The following is a 21,376-nucleotide window of genomic DNA, read 5'->3' on the forward strand; positions in this document are numbered from 1 at the left end:
CTAAACACAGTGAACGACGATAACATGGTTAAGATATCAAAATCAGAAAGGGTAGTGGGAGGTCCCAGCCTAACAGATATGCATTTGATGGAAGTCGAACCGCAGATAACGGGGACGGGTCATATGGTTGAGAAAGCACTAGTGACAGGAGTGGATAGCGAAGTGGGAACAAAGGGAGAACTCGTTCTTAAGGAAGATGGATCAGAAATAAAGGCCGATATACCTCAAATAATAGGAAGCGAGCTCTCGAGAGTGGAACACGTCCCAAACATGGAGGAAAACAGAGAGACAATGGACGATGACATCAAAATACATAATGACAAAATGTCGGAGAGTAAACCCAAGATGAAATATGTTGAATCTCGGGATGGTGAACCTAAAATTGATAAACCAAAGATAGCAGCTGAAGCAGACCAAAGTAATGGCATTGAAACTGATTGTAAACTAATCCAAAGAACCAAGGGAGTTGTGGAGGATCCAAGGGCAATGGTAGAAGAATCACATATAGGGAATGGTGAACCTCAACCGCTAATTGAAGATAATACAACCCAATGCAGAAAGAATATGGTACAAGATGCAACATGTGGTGTTAAAGAAACCCCATTATTAGATTCAAGTCAACCCGACAGGGAGGATTGCGATCATAGCCCAAAATTAGAAGAAGTTAGTTTTATGAAGTTATTACGCTCTCGCAATAACGATCAGATGGAACCAAACCCAGCTGCTGTAGAAGAAAGCGAAGCTCCTAAAACTGAACTTGATCTGCAGAAAATAACGGGTGATAAACAGCAGAAAACGGGTGCTGTTGGTCCTGTTGAAGAAGCTCCTAAAACTGAACATGGTCTGCAGAAGATAACGGGTGATATACAGCAGAAAACGGATTTAGAACGCGAGCAGTTGCCAGTGAACAATGGCTCTAAGACAGCGGGAGATGGGTTTATAGATAGAGAAACAATAACAAAAATTGAATTTAGAACAACTGAAGCGAACCCCGTTGAAGAACAATCAGAGAAACAAGACTGTCATTCTGCAGCCAGTTGTTCTCCTAGGCAAACCGAAACCACGGCATTACAAGAGTCCTACGCATCAACGGTCAGCAAATCATATGAAGATTTAGATGTCCCAGTGGCACCATCTCAAAACTTTACGATTTCTTACTCGCCAAACCTATCACAAGTTACACCCATCTCTGGTCCTAGTTCTCCAATTAAGTTTGCTAAAGAGAGTGGGTTCGTTGAGGGTAATGAGCAGTCAATGGTGGTTGATATGAATTTTGTGAATAATTTAGGCACATGTCTACAGATTTTGACAAATAAGTCACTTGACGATGTATCTGAAAAAATGTGTCATCGAACAACAAGCACTACTACCGCCCAACAAGCGGATGCTGACACTGGAGAACTGCCAAGGTATCCGTCCACCATCATATCTGAATCTCCACCTCATGGACTGAAAGGCGAAAAAACAGAAACAACTGATAACCGTTCGAACACACTATCAGAAACAGCCCAAGGTATTATAATCTGTGTTTACTTTTATCTCTTTTGGATTACCCATTACTTTGGGTGTTTAACTGTAAATGAATTTTCCGTTTCGCAAAGCGGATACCATATTTTAGTAGACTTTGAAATAAACCTATATATATACTGTTACATATATTTTAGTTCCACTTGATATCAACATGGATGATGATTTTGAAGTGACAGATTCACAACTTTGTGCTGTAAACTTTGATGTTCCTCTGACAAGGTATATTTATATATTGACTATGTAGGATTGTAATGTACATTATTTGAATCTGTCGGGTTAATGTGTATAGAAAGGGCAAGGGGGTAACTTATATGTGTGCCATGCTCACTTTACTAAAAACAGTATACCTGAATGTGTAATGAGGAAGTACATTTTATTATGAATCCGAATCCGAAGATTTACTAAAGATTACACAGCGAGGGGTTTATTTTTAGTAAAGATCCAATTTTCTTTTCTACGGATCCTCCGGGTTCCTCCCACTGCTAATGTCCTCTCTTACATTTTTATGAATATTTTATGAATATTTTTAGATCCAAACCAAACGGCGTGTCGATAAAGAGTTTGGATACTAAAATAGATATCAAGGAAACAGAAGGACATACCATAATGGAAGGATTCATTAATGATGCTTCAAAATTAAAGTAAGTAATTTATGTTCATCTCGCTTAAGGTCTATGCACGCCAAGAATTATTAGTATGGAGTGCGTGGGGTGTTTTGCTGGACAGATTGTTGCCGGCAAGATATTGAGCTTTCAGCAACAAATAATCTTTAGGCCCGTTTTCCATGTACGCGTTTCCCGTGCGTCTTCGCCGGCGAAACAGTTGGTCTAATGCAGATGTAATATGACCGTTTCAATGTAACGGGTGAAAACAAGGGGCTTTAATGTTTGCGGACCTTTAGAATTTTAACTCATCACAGAAAATGGAAAAAACATATCGCGGGGTATCTTAGTTCAATAATCCAATTGGGCAAATAGTTTCTGTTCTTTAAGTTTTATTTTTTTCTTGTCCTGTACAAATGTCAAATTATCTGTATTGGATTTATTATTTCAGTAAATTGATTTTGAAGACAAAAAGAGAAATTGAAGCCATGAAAAGAAGAAAGGGACAAAACGTACCGATTGGCATGCTTCATAATAATAAATGAAGTGTTCAAGAAATGTTAATCATTCTATGTTTCTATGTATTATAATTTATAAAGATGCAAATTATGTTATTAATTTTTTAATATATTGTGTGTGCAATTGTTGTTTATTACCACTTGACAATGGTTAACACAATAATTGGATTTACAAATTGTTAATATTATTGACATTGCTCTGTCGGAACAATTATAATGGTATGGACATCAGTATAATGTACCTTAACATATTTTAAATTAAATGCACTTTCCTTATAAAGTTTACTCTTGACAATGAAATATATTTTATAGTAAATGCTCTTTCCATATTGTGGTTTTTAACAATTATGCAATATGGAAGCATTTCACCTCTATGTGTTATTTTTGGTTAATGTTTATAATTATTGTTAAATGAATTAATAACTAAATTATTTTATTTTATAATTAAATTAATCTATAAGCAGATTTTAAACAGTGATCAGTCTATTGGCAATTTTGATTATAATCAAGTGTTCAATGAGTACTGATTAATCTGGTGAGAGGATAGTGTGAAGTGAACACTCAGTTACAGGTACGTCAGACAAAGAATCTGACATACATAGAATTGTCAGTATATAGAATATGTTCATTGCAAGAGATTCCTCAAAAGATGTTCACAGATGGAGCCATGGTAGCTCGCTAAGCTGGAGATCCCGTGTTTCTATCCTGATGTTGGTCAAGAAAGTTCATCAGTGGTGTAGGATGGAGGGCCTGACAAGGGTAATGTATATTTGTTCGAATGGGACGAAAAACTGAGGTTCTGTGTACACACTGCCTTGCACATAAAAGAACTCTTGACAGTTGGAATTCGAAATAAAAGTATGTCGTAGTGCCGCAATCCAGGCAAAATTTCCCTCATAGCACACTGTATGCCGTATGTATGCCCGTATTCATTAGCCCAGTTGGTGCAGTTAAGTAGGTGGGGGGGGGACTCCAGACTTCTTAGGCATTAAAGTTCTTTTTACAGTGGCCACTAATGTCTATAAATATAACAATGTCCTCGGTTAAATAGAGACATATTAAAGATAGCATTACAATAAAACATTGGGGAAATAGTATGTTGTCTGCAGATCATTTTATTAGAATTTCAAGAAAATGTTAATTCAATCAGCTCGATCGCCACCACTCTGTGCACTTGAAAACACAAATACTAATCAACATGGTATAATAGGGTAATGCATGTACAAAGTTTTGTAAAGGTATTGTCAGTGGTTCCTGATGGACATTACCATATTCCTCTCCTTAACTTTGTTTATCTCCAACTCTCTAGTGCTTATATTCATTGACAAATAAAATGTCAAGCTACCCTGACATAAACATAATACAATGTATTAAATACACAAATTGCACAATCTGCAATGGCGACACAAAATATATTTTCATGAAATACATACTACTTTTAATCATTATGTATAAATTTATTTACAATATAATACAAGTCTTTGTTAATCTTATCACAATAACTACTATGCTAAAGCATCAAAATCATCCCTCTGAAATAAAAAAAATAATAAACAATGAACTAATATTGTAAAAATCTGATTTGAGGATTTCTCCTATCACTAAAAGAGATTGCACTTGTACATCAGATCTGAGTATAGGGTTATTTGGAATATAGTAATATACAATTAATTGCATTTATTTTCTTGTTGAAAGTGTTAATGCCTGATTAAGGAATATCAAGACAAGTACATTTTTATATACAACATATATATTTATATTTAACAATGACATCAACTTACCATATCATTATATTCCATTACTTGTTTTCTAATGGCTGAAGTATCTGTCCATGTTATAAAATCTTCCATATTTCTACAACATAATAAAATTGAAAATTGAGACATTAATCATTACTCTATAGATCAGTGGTTTCTTAGAGATCCAGGTCAAAAACCTCCCCTATTTTCAATTGTCATCTAGTCATTTTTTCACCATTATACTTTTACAGTGGTAATTATTGAAACAATTTATGAAACTAAATTGCTGTATTAACTACAGTCACTGTCCATTTTGAATACGTACATTTGGCCAATGGTGATATCACCATTCACATCCAAATCACCATTTGCTGCCAACTCGTAATAGCCACAGTTATCAAATGCCATATGCCATAGTTTGGAGTTCCTTTCCCCTCTTAGATTTGAATATCTTCCTGCAGCAACCAAGGCCATGGATGATAGGTAAAGAAAAACTCTTGGTAACATTGTTATGTGGCCAAATTGTAGAGTCTGAGACTTTTTACCTTGTGATTTTTCATATCCGAACCCAACAAACCCAACATATACATAAATCTTCCACATAAATCTTCCACGAAATCGTATTTTTTACCAAAATGGTGATGATTTTTTTTCTTTCCCCAGACATCAGTCTAAGAGAATGTTATTTGTAGCATGGGTTGCACCACCCTTAACTGGTCATAGCTTTCAAATAAAATCCATATAGGAAATATTTTCTCTTATCTGGAATTACCTCCCTTGTGTCACCAAAACCATCCATTTACTGCTTGGTAAAACATACATGTATATACTGGTAATTACTACTCACTTTCTTTCCTCATGGGATTGAAATAATATTTTATAAAACTCACCGAGTGACTAAGAAAGCTGGATCTGTGACTACTTCTGGACCAACTCTTATATCTTTACAGAGTTATGGTAAATAATGGTGTGAAGATGCGGGTAGAATAATTGGTACACTATTTAAAGTGGCCTTACCGGTCAAGTTTTTATTTTCTATGACCAATCGAAGAGAGCAGAATCGTGTGTCATCCACTTGCATGAAGTGATATTTTATGTACATTTCATTTGAATGATCCATCAGATGCTACCTACCCCTGATTAATGGGTCTACATCTTCGATGTCAAAATAGGGTAAATCATAGAATTTTAAGACATCGAAAAAGATAGCCAGTATATAATTAAAGCAAACAGATATATACGTAGTACCTTGACCTCAATATTTGTGTATAGAAATGAGATATTGGACATCGAATGGCCTTAATTGTTGTATTGATAGATATTAATCACTTTTGCACCTATATGATTTTTAGTGACAATAATTTTTATTGTGTATGATATGACAGTCTATATTTGCCGCTAATACGGGGATAATTATATAACGTCTTTAATATATTCATTTATTTATGAAACCATAATTTACAAAAATCTCAGTAATTATTACTGCCCTATTTTGGGAGGTGAAAATAAAAGAGGAGCCCGCTTGAGTCCTGAACATCAGTGTAAGATGCAGTACTGGTACCCACCATTTATTTTTTGATTTATCCGTTGCACAAGTTTTTAATAGCAGATTTTAAAGGATACGTCCTTGTTCAATAAAAGTTGTTGCTGCTTTCAGAGTTTCTGCCATATTCAACTTAAACATGACAACAGGTAAACGCCGTCTGTAAAAAAAAAATTACACTTAAACAAATGATTTGAAAAAAATATTGTCAACATAACCTATTTTAGAAGAAGCTTAAAATCGTCTTAATGTCAATAGATAACTGTTAGTATTATTCAAATTATGGCCTTGCTGGCAGTGTTTCAAATTCTGAATCAGAAGTATGGTATTAATTTATTACATTACAAACATTTTCCAAAAGTTTCAAAACATTTTTTAAAAAAAAAATACACCCAAAAACCCATGAAGTAAGCTGCTGTTTTCTTGTCAGTCTAAGGAGTGGTTTAACCATTTTATTTTAATTGAATATTTATATTTAATGACCTGAAACAGATATTACAATTAAACACAGCAGCATTCTGTGTTTCTACCCTTTTAATCTAAACACATAGCACAAAAATATACTGCTGGCAGGCACCATGCAAAGAGGGGTGGGGGGATGCTTTGAGCTTAAGCGATATAAGCACTTTCCTTAGGGGTCATTTCTAATAATAAAACTATTACTGGTGTAAAACTATACCTGCAAAAACTTGAAGCTGTAACATCATCTGCTTTTCCTAAATTAGATTTTCTGTCAATCAAACCTAATCCATATCTGTAATAAACATTGAGAAAATAAACCAAAAATAACTAATGACAAAAGACAAGAAAATCTAATTATAATTTATACAGAAACATTTTATGATACAGGTAAGTAACTTACTATCATAGAACTGTGTACTAATAATACTGGTAAATGCACACAATGAAACCAGAGATCTTAATCGGCTGATTATAGTCAGCTTCAGTCACTTGATGTTTGAAAATACCAACTAATAAACCAATCAATCGGCCACTATTATGAAACACAGATAAAAACCGACTATAAAAACAATTCTATGGAATAAAATGATTGCTTGATAAAGACTAGAGAAGGATACATGTAGATGAAACATCGCTCAGTAATAAACCGTAATTGTATTCCATAGAATTATGACCCGTGTAATACCAGTTAAAGATACTTTCCCAGAAAAATATTTATAGGATGGTTATTCCAATAAAAGTATGGCAATTTTGGTATATATGGAAAGTAGAAACATCCAATGATACTAGAAAAATACTGGATTCCCTGAAAAACACTCATACAGTGGATACAGGACAAAAATGTAAGGGTTTCCCTAACCGGCAACCCGACGATTAGTGATGTCTGCTCGAGTAGCATCTTTGGTAGCACGCGAAGATTGTCTAATCTCCCAGCGTTAGTGAGCGCTTAATGTATATGTTGTTACACTTGATGGTACAACAGTTTCTGTGTTTTTGTGTTAAAAATCACAGAAAAAGACTTGGGCAGTGTATAATGTGAAAATTTATTGGGCTTCGATATGTATAATAAATAGTCAGCAACTAAAGACAAGATCGTGTTGTATATGCAATCAGTTCTCTGTCTTCGCACCTGTTGCTAGGTACTGAGACTGCTAAGTCATGTGACACATATATGACCTTTTTTGGTCGATTTTTTATAGCAGGGGTATTCCCTGACAATTACAATGTTTTGAGAAGGATTTGAAGCAAAATTATGATAAATATATTAGTTTGAATATGTTTTTAGTCCAAAAATATCATCAAATCACCCAGTTTGTATGCGGGAAGGTATCTTTAAATTACTAAATATCATTAAAACAATTTGTAAACAATTAATTATTGAATACTGAATTACCAAATCAAGTGAATTGATTTACCTCAGGTGCCCTTATTAACCTTTGTTTTGTTTTTTTATTTTGGTATGCATAATTCAAAGTGGAATAATAGTGAAGATTACCTAATAACAAAAACTGAAAACAATAGGATTAATTACAATATCAAAATCAAAGATGATTGTGATTTTGAATCTTTATGTTCAGTTATTTTTAAAATTCAAAACGGAAATATGATCTGAAATATATCAACTCCAAGTAGGATTACAGCACTTCACATTTTATAAGTAGGCCGTCTGTTTATTTTTGAAGCAGTCGTCCTCATGTACAATTCTGTAATGTTATATAAATATGGCCAGTCACGATCTGGTAATTACATAATTATGTAAATCCAGCTTAGGATTTCTTTACAGTAGGATATTGTCAAGATAAAGAATAAAAAAAAATACTTATAACCTTTAAGTGTTTAAAGTGAATGGAGTTCAACATCTTGTCAACACCTTACTTGGTTCATAATTTAAGATTAACATTTTATTTTTTTGTATTTCTGATATGTGCAATGCAAGGTGGAGAATTTTGCTCGGATAGCAGTATTTCCACTATTGAATCCCAACTGGCAAGGGATCTTTCACATGCACTACCACTAACAATTTATACACAGAACCAGGGTTTCTGTCCAATCTGCACACTAAAACATACGTCCCATGTGGGATCTAGAATTGAAAAAATCCTAAAGGTTCTTCTCTGCCCTAGACTTAAAGGGACATGAGACAGACCAAAGGACAAATTTAGAGTCGAAGACAAGAAGTCTATACACAACCCAATTTATTGGTCTAAAAATAATTGAAATTCACCAGTTTACATTATTTAGCCTGGCCATCTTTTTGAAGTGGTGTCTGTAATGATTTAAAATGTATTTAGATTTATGTATAGAATCCCCTAGTATCAAGATGTCTACTGGCTTACATGTTTCAATCTTTAAATAACTATACTCCTTAGATTCCTAATTGTTCTATAATTTAAATGAAAAGCCCAGTTCTCACTAGTTACCTTATCTGGAATTTTCAGTTCAAAATATTGAGCCATTTGAAAATGATCGATAAAACAACTATGTAGGCTATGTACCTCAAATTTTTCATTCAAAGACAAAATTCACTTCCAACTGTCTGCTGATAGACAGTTTTCTACACAATTGTATAAATTGGTTCTTATGTGATGCCCTATCTGCACCCGACTGTTGTTGACTAAGGAATACATGTATATGAATTACCTGGTATACACCAGCTCAGTTCCTTGTTCATAGGACCTAAGCAAAACCATATTGATTACATATCTATTTAGGTTGTTCATTTTCATATAGCACCATTATTTTTAAAAAAATGCTGATAAATATTTCAGGGATTTCCCATTTCAATTTTGAACTTTGGTATTCATGGGCCCCATAGACTCTTAAGGGCTCTGGGGTGGCACACCGGTTGCACCCCCACTTCCTTGAGGCCTGACTCTGAGTAATTACACAGATATGATGAATCGAATATTTAGGTATCCTCTAAATACAAATTTAAACAACTGTTCCCATCTATAGCGTAAAACCATTCAACTGGCCTATTTTTCATCCGTTTGGATTTAAATCGGTAGATTATCTACCTTTGATATTTTGGTTTTGTTTCTTAATTAAAAATATATTATATGAGATTTAGATAAAGAACTGGCCATTCTTGCTATAATAGCTCAAAAATTGATAATTCAAAATGAATATATTGAAAATTTCATTCAATTTTCTTTATTCTGAGCGAAGATATTAGCCTTTGAAGGTTTAACAAGATGTTTGCACTGATTGTAACCACTGCACTCATTGTTCAAGGCTAAGCCTTGCTTCATCATTTTTACGGTAAATCATTAAATGGCCGAACCATTCTAATCTGCTTAAAATCGGACCTATCCAATGGCATCAACAGTTGATTATGGTCTTGTCATGTTAATAAATGTCTAATATATATAACATTTAAGGCCCAAAGAAAGACCTGCAATAGGCAGATTTAGCTCTTGCATAATGCCTGTTTAAATGTAATTAAACTCAAATATAATTTTGCATCAATAATGCAGTGAAAAATTAGATATTGACAAAAATTGGCTGATCAGGATCATGAACTTTAATATCATCATATGTCTATTTTCTTTCAAAGACCCTACTTTTAATCATTAATATAATCCTTTGATTTAAATTATTTATGTATTTGTATATTTTTGAAGCTTATTACTAGGCCTGCTGTATATTGTAAATTTTACTAGTAAATATTTCATGATCAAAGTCACTTATTTATAAAGTTATAAAGTATGGTACCCAGTCAAACAACGACCTTGGTAATCACTAAATCTACAATTAATAAGTCAACCCATCATATTTACTTACAAGTGAAATAGACTTGCTCTTTTATACACACACCTTCAAATCATTCTTTAAAAAATTGTAATTTAATTACAAGTATTTAGAGGTTCAGTGATTTGAATGACCTTTAAGTAATAGTTTGGTGGGAAAGTTTACACATTAATGAGAATTTTCCAAAGTTTTGACTGATATGACAGAATTTGACATATTAAATTTCAAACAATTGATGTTTTTTGTGAGAATAAGAGAGAGGTGTTAAATTCTGACAGTGATGAACTATATAGGTAGATAAAATGATTAAAATTAAAGGGAAAGTCCCAAATTTCAAATATATCCCCATTTTCTTTAAACTGGGGAGTTATCTAAATTATTAATTAGACATTAATTAACTTATCCAGACCATATTCAACTCTCGATGCCATCGCTAGCCTGCGATATTTAGCGGATTGGAATACACTTTTTGAAAAATAATTAAATCAATAAATGGATAATCAAGACTTTTATTATATCGACTTTAGTAATGATAATCGAAGCTATTCTAACATTCAAAGCTAATATCTTGGTTCAGAATGCAGCAATCTGACTGAAATTTTCAGCATATTCTATTTACATTATCTTTTTTTTAACTATAATAGCAAGAACAGTCAACTCTTTATCTAATCTCCCATAATGCCCCTTTAAGTCATAAAAAGTCCCCAGATTACAAATTGATAATTGGCTGAAATCTCAGATAACTATCTCCAGAAATTTTCTCACCGTTTTTGGTATAAACATGTTACAGAAACACAATGAGTATCAAGTAATTTATATAAAGAAGGTGAGAAAGCGTGTAAAACTTCAATAATAGAGAGATCAACCATGATAAAAAATAGTCTCAAAGTTCAGCTTCAATACAGAAACAAATTTTAATTTAAAAGGATATGGTGATATTGCATTACTATTGAGAAAATTAATATTTAATTTATGTTAAAAGAATCAAAATTACTTGACACATGGAATAGCTTTGCAAAAAAACGAAAAATCTATTTAGTCATTTTTTGTATATTTCGTCAGAATAAACCTATATAAATGTATATCATGACTTGTCATGCTTTAAAAATAATAATTTTATTAAAATATGACTTATATACAAAGAGGGTGGATTGTAGTAAGCCTAATTTGCCTTTAGAATTGATAAAAATAACATAAAATGTTGTTATGTGTGATACATTAGAAATAAAATTTTCACTACCGAAATCCTACAATAGGAATAAAATTCAGTAAGTTTCAAGAGAGAATTGATGTTTAATGTTCAACATAAATTTGGTCATATCAGGACCAACTTTATGGTATATTTCTATTTCAATAATTCACCTTTGAGTCAGGGTCTTTAGCAGTAAGAGACAACCAGAGTAAACCTACAATAGGCACTGCTGTGTCATGTATTAATAGGCCTGGGATCAAAACCACTACACTTTAAAAAAAAAAAAACTCAATACAAGCAGGTGATTTCAGTTATTATATAGTATTTAAACTATGTAGGCAGGACTGATTCAGAAGACAATCGAAGAAAGATCTTTAATCAATCACTCACACCATGAAAATAAATGTAATTAATTTTGAATAATATATCTAATTTACAGCACTGGCCTACTTATAAGGAATTTTTAAAAATTGTTTGAAATAGTCTCAGGCAACACTTTAAAAAAAGTTAAAATGTTTATATCTCAGTGATGGTTGGCAAATGCATTCTATCGAATTTATACACATCTGATGTAACTGTACTCAAAACACAAAACAAAAATCATATATTTATCAGACTGGCAAAGTGCTAATTCCTCTTTAAAATGAGAAAATCACTAGCCTATATTATTAGCCATCATTTTTTTCTGACTTAAATTGGCAAATCAAAGAATGCTTACGATGTATATTATTTAGGGTAGACTTCTGAAATTATTTAGACTCCAAACATATGTTTTATGTTTAAATAAATCATTTTTTTCCTGCTAATTAGGAAAATTTGAAGCTTTGAATTTCAAAACAACTTCAAAATACAGAATGGTTCAAAATGCCATATTCATCTTATACAGAAAGTTAGAAGTTGAATATTTTGTGGAACACCAAACAAGGTTATAACAGCAGAAATCCTCGTGAAAGAATGTGTACTCTATGTGTCATGCTAGTCTGGAAATAATTATGTCTACTCTGAAGGGAATGGTCCAATTTCTTGCAGTAAAACCTGACAATATGACAAAAGCATTTAAATGTTTCCAAAAGAAAGGAAGATCTGAACGCTCCTTTATCAGGGTGCCCCACACAGTTAAAATTTCCTCTATTAAAAGTTGAACTCATCACAGCGATTGTTCACACTCAAATGACAAGTTCCCTAGGGTAGACACAGACCACATGCATAATCCAGGGTATGTTCTATTAGGCTAAAAACAGCCATCGCATGTGAAATTTTCTACACATCTATCAACTATTAAAGTCATAAAAATGTATTTTTAACAAATCTGAATAACAATATATATTTAGCTTTTTGGTTATTACAGCATCTTTACAAAATTATGTTCATTTTGTTTCTTAATTTGCTTTATTATTAACTATACTGTTAGGAGCGGCATCTTTTGGTTTAGTAAATTAATACCTCTGAAGCTTACCAGTTAGGCAAAAATAGAATACTAGAAGTATTTTCCTTTTGCTTTTACAAGGTTCTCAAAACAAATGTTGAGTTGCCTAACTCGCAAGTTAATAAATTAGATTTCTTGATCTAGCTTCCTGTACTGTTTCATAGAAAATAGTCTTGATTATCCAGGTCTGTCAATCAGGCGGAGAATGGTCAGTAGACTGGTTTAGCGTGACTAATTTCAAACTGAGGCAATATAAAAAAAAATGGCTCATATTAGATTTTATCCATAGGTGCCCCTAACATAATGCTAGATTATATGATAGCATGAAGAAGAACATTTATACCATGCAGTGTGCTACAAGGAAAATTTTGCCCAGATAGCACCTTACTCACTGAGCCACTGGAGCTATCTGATAGCATGACGTAAATAACACTAAATAGTTGCATCATAGCCTTTAAATACAAAAATAAAACAAAAATTTGTAAGGCATGTGAAATGAGGAATTATTAGTAACAACCTATCAAGTTTAAAATAGTTCAAAGTTCTCAACTTTTGTTAATTTCTCTGTTCATATAGCATTTATTCGTCAGACACATGATTATTTTCCCAATGACAAATAAAGTAATGACAATTCTATGTTTTTTGTACAAGCCAACACATTCTACATGAAAGATTTTTATACTAAGATGTTAATACATAAAAACAAAAAGAACATATTGAGATACATGTGAATACTCTGGCTTGCTGAACCCTCGACAATACGATAAAACTATTAACCAATCAAGGTGTGCTATTATAATTAGTAACTTAGTCAAGTCAATAATTAACCCTAGATTTACCAACACCCTGTACAAGATAGCAGCCAGATTTACGATAATGACAAGTCATACATACATCCCTCCCCTTCTACCAGAAAACTTTATGAGGCGCAACCAATAACTCCAGTCCTGTACAAATTAAAGGGAGCCGATCATGATCTATCTTTGTAGGAAATTCATTGAAGCGATCTCAAAATGATAAATTGTCTTAGAGGAACCCAGAAACTGACAAAAAAAAAATTAACACCCCTAGCAGGTGTTCACTTTAAAACTGTTTCAATTACAAATCAGTGAACTAATGATTGAAATTAACGATGTAGAAATAATTTGGTGTGATATAGACCTATTAACAAATCCCAGAAATTCTATATTCAGGTTCTGAAAGGTATATAAAATCTTTTTTTATTAGCTTGAATGACTAGTAAAAAGGACATAACAAAAACAAATGTCCCTCAAAAACACATTTATATACATAAAAAATGGTTGGATAATTAATGTATAAAATGTTAATGTTCAACAAATACTTTACTCATGTCAATCTTGGTTGTAAGATGTGTAAGACATTTATGAGCAATGTTGATAAAAGAAAAACCGACAAAAATATTGATTTTTCCAAATAAAATAAAGAATAAACAACACAAAAGTTTTGCTCCCCAATCTCCCAAAGGTTTATTTTTACTTGCATTTATTTCAAAGGAATGTGTGTGAACAAGTTACGATTTAGCTTAAAAACAACTTCTATTTCAGTCCCAATATAAAAGCCAATTTAACAAATTGAAAAAATAATCAGCTACACTACATGCATAATAAATAACAAGATATTTACTATCTATCAATGAGAACTCTTTTCAAAAGTAATTAATAGTTGATCAAGAGAGAATACAAATAAAACTAATATTGCCCTTTAATAACAATCTGATTAAAATATAAATCTATATTTCGTTTCGTTTTTTATACTTTCCATGGCCTATACTACATGAAGATCTGACCGGTTGTTGCGAAAGGTCACATCAGAGGTCATACGAGCAGCTTTTGACCCTATGACATCAGACATTTGATTAACCAATTAGCATTGATGTTACTAGTGGATTACCCACATTTCCGGGCAAAACATGTCTAAAGCTCGCCGTAACAGACCATTTCATTGGCAAATACCTCACACTATTCAGAACACATCAATGATAACAACTCTTCCTGATCCTAGTGTAGTAAAGACAAGTAAAACGAAATTTGGAACTATAAAAATGAAACGAAATAGGATCTGTGTTCTAATCAGATTGCTTTAATAGCTGATCAGGACAGAATACAAAAACATTAATTTTTATTTTTGGTCTGATACTAAATGTACATAGATACTGAAAGCGTTAGCCATTTAAGTTCAGGAAAGTTTAAGCATACAGAACCTCATGCACGACACCCATATTTATGTTAAATTGCCACAAGGAGAGATACTGGGTTTGCCACCACTAAACTATGAAAACAATAAATACTCAGTGACTCAACTCTTAACTTGTATCATAAACTTTTCAATTAGTTTACTGCAAACTCTTCACACGCAAATATAACAGACATGAATTTGGTTTGTAAGAGATTTAAATCTTGGTGGTATGTGCGACATCTTTCATCTGTTGTCTACAGTTACCATAATGTAGGCACCAGATGTATGCACACGCCTGCACAAGTCTGTTTTTTTTTCTCTATAGTCCAATACTTAGTGTTGTTTATGTGCACCTTAAGAGACCAGCTGTTATGCAAGATGAGTCAATACACCACCCAAATAATAAATTACATATGTAACCTTTAGCGATCAGAGAAATCTTTTTATATAGGTAATTGTATACAGAATAGTTCAATATATTTTTTTTATTTATATCAATTTATAGAAAATAGTGTAATATCTACCGCTTTATAAAATACATGTAATCTACATATAAATTGGGTGGGGTTATAACATAAGTGCATTATTAAGCAATTTATGTCAGGAGTAAGTAAAGGTGATATTTAAGGGTAGATCTGTTATTATAATTACATTATTAGACTAAAATAGATAGACACCAATTGAACTGGTTAAAGGCAATAAACAATCACAGATACTTTTGGTTAAAGGCAGTTAATTCAATGCCAGCACAATTTACTTTGTCACTCAGGACGATATTTTGAGGGGGTTTAGGGGAAGTCGGTAATAAACATACTATTGCCAGATAATGCACATATGTCCATCAAAAGCTTTTTGAAAGGTGGCCCTTAACTTTTCAATATCAAGGGCAATAACTTGGTAAAAATCTAAAAATAATCGACGACCTGTCAAGTCTGTACAAGGTTTGGCACACAGAGGCAGTAACTTATCAAAAAGATAGGGTTCTGTCATCAGATTAGCTGTACAATCCCAGCAAGTTCCAAATTGACAAGCAATAATATCTTCTACAAAATATTTCACAACATTATATATTTACATAATAAACTATTCTTAAAGCTACTGAACATCATTTGAGGGATTTTGAATTTGTTGCAATATGTAAAAGAAGAATCTCTACAATATTGTAAAAGTTGAATCTCTAAATGAAATTAAAAAAATGGTTTAATTCCATTCAATATTTACTGAGATATGGTGAATTGAAATTTCACATCTAGCATCCTCCGTAAACTATGCTAATGTCCAAAAGAAAGTATACACTGTGCATTTTGTGCTGCATCAACCAAAGTCGTTTTTCCATGGTATACGGTATTTGGGTAGAATGTCAATTTGTTACACATTTTTATTTTGCATCGAAATGTTGAGTTTGGACGCAAGAGACAAACTCAGTAATGCTTTATCAAATGTTTTTAATCTAAACAAAACTTAGTCATACTTTTAATGTGTATACTTTCTTTTGGACATCAGTATATATATAAACGGGATATGGTCGAAACAAGCCAGCGCAATATATCTTCTTCTCTAAAATATTTTTAATAGGCCCCTTTTTAATCCAAATGAATCATAGTCAGGAAATTATCTACCGCTAATATTTTGATTTGGATTACTCTAAATGTTAAATAATCAATGTGAATAAATTTTAGCGTGGATTAAGCTAAGAAAAATGATATCTTGTACGAAAAATACAAATGACAATTAGTGGCCTTCAGAATATATTACAATAAGTCTATGATGGTTTTCAAGTCACAGAGTTAAGTCTTTGGGATTTGTTAATTTCTTTTTACATTTTTTACAAAACTATAAAGGTAATACTATAAATACCAAATTACATAAGAGCTGTCTAATTTTCTAATCAGCTTGATGTAAAATACAATTTTGGAAACAGACCACTTAAAGATTTGAGATTGTTAAAGTCTCTGTTAAGCAAAGAGCAAGGTTTTTATGTTGGGGATTCTAGTTTACTTAGATATTTTGAGAGGTGTCAAGTGGTAAGATGGTTCTAACATAAACAAATAAAAAAAACTGTTCCTCATTCCAAACAGATGAAACATTAATTTCCCACACTATTCCCTCCCAGTTTTTCTACCATTCTCATGAACAAAGAACAACAATAAAATCATTCTTTTTGCCATTAAGTGTCTAAAAATAAAGTTACCAAGTATTGTGAGTAGTTATGTATACACATATAAGCTAATTGCATGTTCTATATGATTAGTGTCTATGTTGACACAAAATACATAATTGAATATGTTATCATGGTGAAACTATTTTGCCTTTTTAAACATTAGCATTTATGTGCAACATGACTACAAAAGATCAGAGATCAATCCATATTTAAATTTTAAAGATACATGTACATTCCATTATTGTATATATAATATCATCTATTGCCCCCTCAAATCTTATTCATTTTGAAATATTTCTCCCTATAAAAACCTATTTAACTGACAATACATTGCTTTAAAGACAGGTTGCCAGGCAACGAAACATATGCCCACAGCAGCTAAGTCGTCTGAGCAGTCAACAAGAGTTGTCGCATATTTTTCCTATTGTCGGTAATGAAACATTTATCATACACTAAAATCTGATTAAGAGTAACAACTTATCAAGTTATTATCAGAAAATCATTAGAATTTGTTTGTCTTTTAGTTCTGCCCAATGCTAACGTTAAATTCGAAACATTTAATATCATGGATTTAGCTGTTCAAGTTATCAAAATTCATTGAAAATCAATATACTTGTTCGTCTCAAGACCTTAAACTCTGTTTATCAATCCAAAGTCAATCGAATGATAACTTTGTCTCTAGAGCATCCACAAGGTTTTTCAAAGAGATCAAGGCCATAACTCTGGTAGTAATTATCGGAAATCATTGAAAACCGATGCACTTCTTTGTCTCAAGACCTTAAACACTGTATATAAATTTAAAGTCAATCGGATATTAACTTTAGCCTCTAGAGCGTCCACAAGATATTTCAAAGTTATCAAGGGCCACAACTCTAGCAGTAACTACCAGATATCATTGAAAATCAATAGGATTCTTCGTCTCATGACCTTAAACACTGTGTATAAATTTAAAGTCAATCGGATATTAACTTTAGCCTCTAGAGCGTCACAAGATTTTTCAAAGTGATCAAGGACCATAACTCTGGTAGTAATCATCGGAAATCATTCAAATTCACTGAGCTTTTTAACACCATGTATAAATTTAAAGTCAATCGGATATTAACTTTAGCCTCTAGAGCAGCCACAAGATTTTCAAAGTGATCAAGGGCCATAACTCTGGCAGTAATTATTGGAAATCGTTGAAAATCAAAGGCTTCTTCACCTCATGACCTTAAATACTGTGTATAAATCTAAAGTCAATCGGATATTAACTTTAGCCTCTAGAGCGTCCGCAAGATATTTCAAAGTGATCAAGGGCCACAACTCTGGCAGTAATTATCGGATATCGTTGAAAATCAATAAGCTTCTTCGTCTCATGACCTTAAACATTGAGTGTAAATTTAAAGTCAATCAGATATTCACTTTACAATCTAGAGTGTTCACAAGATTTTTCAAAGTGATCAAGGGTATTACTCTGGCAGTAATTATCGGAAATCGCTGAAAATCAATAGGCTTCTTCATCTCACTAATATCAACAACATATATCAATTTCAAAACAATCAGATAATAAATGTGGTCTGTAGAGTGTTCACAAGAAATTGTGGACGACGGACCGGGGCGACGGCAATATACGACCACATTTCCAATGTGGGCGTATAAAAAGGGTGAATATACAAACAGCCAGAGATGTTAGATTTTTGGTTTGGGAAATGAAAGCAGTCAAACAAGGATTAGTTTAGGGTCTATAATAACCCAATGTATGTTGAACACAGTTCATATTTCTAAAAAAAAAGTTTTAGAATTTAGTTGGGATAATTTTGGGTTTAAAATCCATCAACTTAAACTTTATCATTTCTGGACCAACATTTATATAGACAGCGCTTCCTACTTCTTGTCGCATTTCGTTCAAAACAAAGACACATCAATGACAGGCAGAACTATATCACACGCATTAAAGACCACCAGCCACCAAATTTGAAAAAAGCATTCAATATGAATATATTGTATATATTTATACTCATAGTGTGTGTGGGGGGAAGGTTCAAATATCAAAAACTATCTTCATCTTTAAGAGTCATTTTCCATAAAGTAAATGAAGCATAAAACATGTGAGGCAATGATTCTACATCAAAAAGAGATGCCCCCTTTACTGTGATCTTCTGCTAGTATCTCATCATTTTGCCATCAACATCTTCTTTCACCTAGATCATCTATGTGGATCCCTTTTTAATATCTAAGATTTTTTTTCTGTCTTTGGTTCTAAGGATTTTAAATAATGCCGAGTTAAGGAAAAGAGGAATGGCATGTGTTAACATTTAAAACAGCTGTTTATCGTTACTTGTCATCTGGTACTGCTGTCATAACTTTAACTACTGTTTTAACAAATACAGTTTTATATTTCACTCTTTAACGATAGTATTACCACTAAACTTAATAACTTAACAAGGTCTTCCTGTACTATACAAGGTACCAGCACTAAATGGTATGAAATAGGGTTCAACGTCCTACGTTTCTACACTAAGCGGACAAATGAGGACAGACATGGACTTCAGTCTTATCAACAAATTTTATTGCCCTTGATCAATTTTTTGAAAATCTTGTTGACGCTCTAGTTTAGGGTTCAACATCCTACGTTTCTACACTAAGTGGACAAATGAAGACAGATATAGACTTCAGTCTTAACAATAAATTTGATTGCCCTTGATCAATTTTTGAAAATCGTGTTAACACACTAGTATAATCTCCGATATTTCTGTTATGCATTTTTAAATGTCAGGTTTGTTATTTTTCTAATTCTTGTTTGCTTCAACAAACAAACCATTAATGTCCAGAATCTTATTTTTATGAAATTAATTTAAACCCTGACATAAATTGATTTAAACTTCTTTTTATTCAGATAAGATTTATGTTAAATACATACATTGTCAAAAATGTAAGGATTCAAAAGCAAATTAATTTGTCTCCTTATTGATAATTTTAATACAGAATACAATATACGTACACTTCATATACAAAATACATTTAGCAGTATGATAATTTATATTTGCTACTAATCGTGCATGTTCGTAAATTTAATAGTTTGTGTCACTTTTAATGCATTACATTCATATAAAATTTTGAAGACATGAATTCCATTTATTCTTTTGCTCTGTTGAACAGTTATTTTTCATTAGTGGTTTTGTCCACTTAAACATTTTCACCAGGAGTGTTTTTCTCAACCATGTATCCTATATGTAAGGTGATTCTGGTTGAACTGTTAAATAATGCCTCAGGAAATGATCTATTTGATGCCCTTCAACTGTGTACACATTGTTTTTAGAACCATCACAATTATGCCCTGAAGGCATCTGACCCCTGAAAAGTGGAAGCCAGATTTGAACAGAACCAAAGACCTTAACTGAAAGTATTTCCATTCATTTTAACAGCTCGTTAAGGATAATTAATGGAGCATGTAATGTTTATATATAATGACTGTTAAGGGAGGTTTGAGAAATTAACAAGGGATGTTCTGATAACAACATAATGACCAGCCGTCAGTTAGGGTTAGCCATGTCCACTTATACAGAATACATGTACAGTAACATGGTGTTAATTTGATTACTATGTAATATACTGGTGTAACAAGTAATTTGTGTCAGCAGTCAATCAAGGATGTATGTTAACAAGCTCTCTACCACATAATAAGATGTAACAAGGGTGTCCAGGCATGAAAAATGAAATATTATTTTCTTATTACTGTTAATTAGCTATCCAACTCCAAGTCATAGGCAACCCAATATCACTCAAAGCTTGCTGAAATTTTGGACTCGCTTGTTCCTCTTCAAACGAAAACATTTACGATTCGTCCCAATACGCAGTGGTTTAATGATTCTATTTTAGAAGCCAAAAGGGACTGTAATAAGGCTGAACATCTGTGGCGGAAAACAAATCTACATGTCCATAAACAGATTTATAAATCTTTAAAAAACAATGTGAATAAATTAATTGATGACGCTAAAATTAAATTTTACTCTGATAAAATAGAAAATGGCGAAAACAGACAAAAAGACCTGTATAAAGTTGTGAATTCCCTTTTGGGCCATAATGCTGAGCGTACTATCCTCCCGGACAATGATAATGACATTGAACTTGCAAATTTATTCTCTGATTTCTTTCAAATAAAAATACAGAAAATACGAACTGAACTTGATGATTTAAATAAAACTATTGACTTTAACGCTCATGATTTTGAGAAGTTAGAAAATTCTGTTTATTTAGAAAATTTTAACATGGTTAGTG

The 21,376-nt window shown here is 32.4% G+C and overlaps 2 protein-coding genes across 3 annotated transcripts in view; one reads left to right on the forward strand and one right to left on the reverse strand.

Moving 5' to 3' along the window:
- Positions 1-865: 865 nt before the first annotated feature.
- LOC126826823 (uncharacterized) lies at positions 866-2,782 on the forward strand. The gene is made up of 4 exons (XM_056098299.1): positions 866-1,513; positions 1,665-1,749; positions 2,061-2,171; positions 2,584-2,782. The coding sequence occupies exons 1-4, from the start codon at positions 1,255-1,257 to the stop codon at positions 2,675-2,677; spliced, it is 549 nt and encodes a 182-aa protein (XP_055954274.1). The 5' UTR covers positions 866-1,254; the 3' UTR covers positions 2,678-2,782.
- Positions 2,783-4,086: 1,304 nt separating this feature from the next.
- The window catches only part of LOC126826803 (U3 small nucleolar ribonucleoprotein protein IMP3), a 68,717-nt gene continuing 51,427 nt past the window's right edge, over positions 4,087-21,376 (reverse strand). For both annotated transcript variants that reach the window (XM_056098320.1, XM_050555893.2), the window contains exons 3-7: positions 6,612-6,686; positions 6,013-6,092; positions 5,280-5,331; positions 4,432-4,504; positions 4,087-4,182 (exon numbers count right to left, since the gene is read on the reverse strand). In XM_056098320.1, the coding sequence (XP_055954295.1) occupies positions 4,156-4,182; positions 4,432-4,504; positions 5,280-5,331; positions 6,013-6,092; positions 6,612-6,686 (307 nt within the window). In that variant the 3' untranslated portion in view covers positions 4,087-4,155. The remainder of the gene's footprint in view (positions 4,183-4,431; positions 4,505-5,279; positions 5,332-6,012; positions 6,093-6,611; positions 6,687-21,376) is intronic.

The sequence above is a fragment of the Patella vulgata genome, chromosome 1 (assembly GCF_932274485.2).
Source record: "Patella vulgata chromosome 1, xgPatVulg1.2, whole genome shotgun sequence".
Classification (NCBI taxonomy): Eukaryota; Metazoa; Mollusca; class Gastropoda; family Patellidae; genus Patella; species Patella vulgata.

What these genes read in the sequence shown, in the direction of transcription:
- LOC126826823 (XM_056098299.1), top strand. Translation starts at nt 1,255, where the DNA reads ATGGTGGTTGATATGAATTTTGTGAATAATTTAGGCACATGTCTACAG. An exon ending in ACTATCAGAAACAGCCCAAG is followed by an intron (nt 1,514 to 1,664) that starts GTATTATAATCT and finishes CATATATTTTAG; the next exon opens with TTCCACTTGATATCAACATG. An exon ending in AATGATGCTTCAAAATTAAA is followed by an intron (nt 2,172 to 2,583) that starts GTAAGTAATTTA and finishes TTATTATTTCAG; the next exon opens with TAAATTGATTTTGAAGACAA.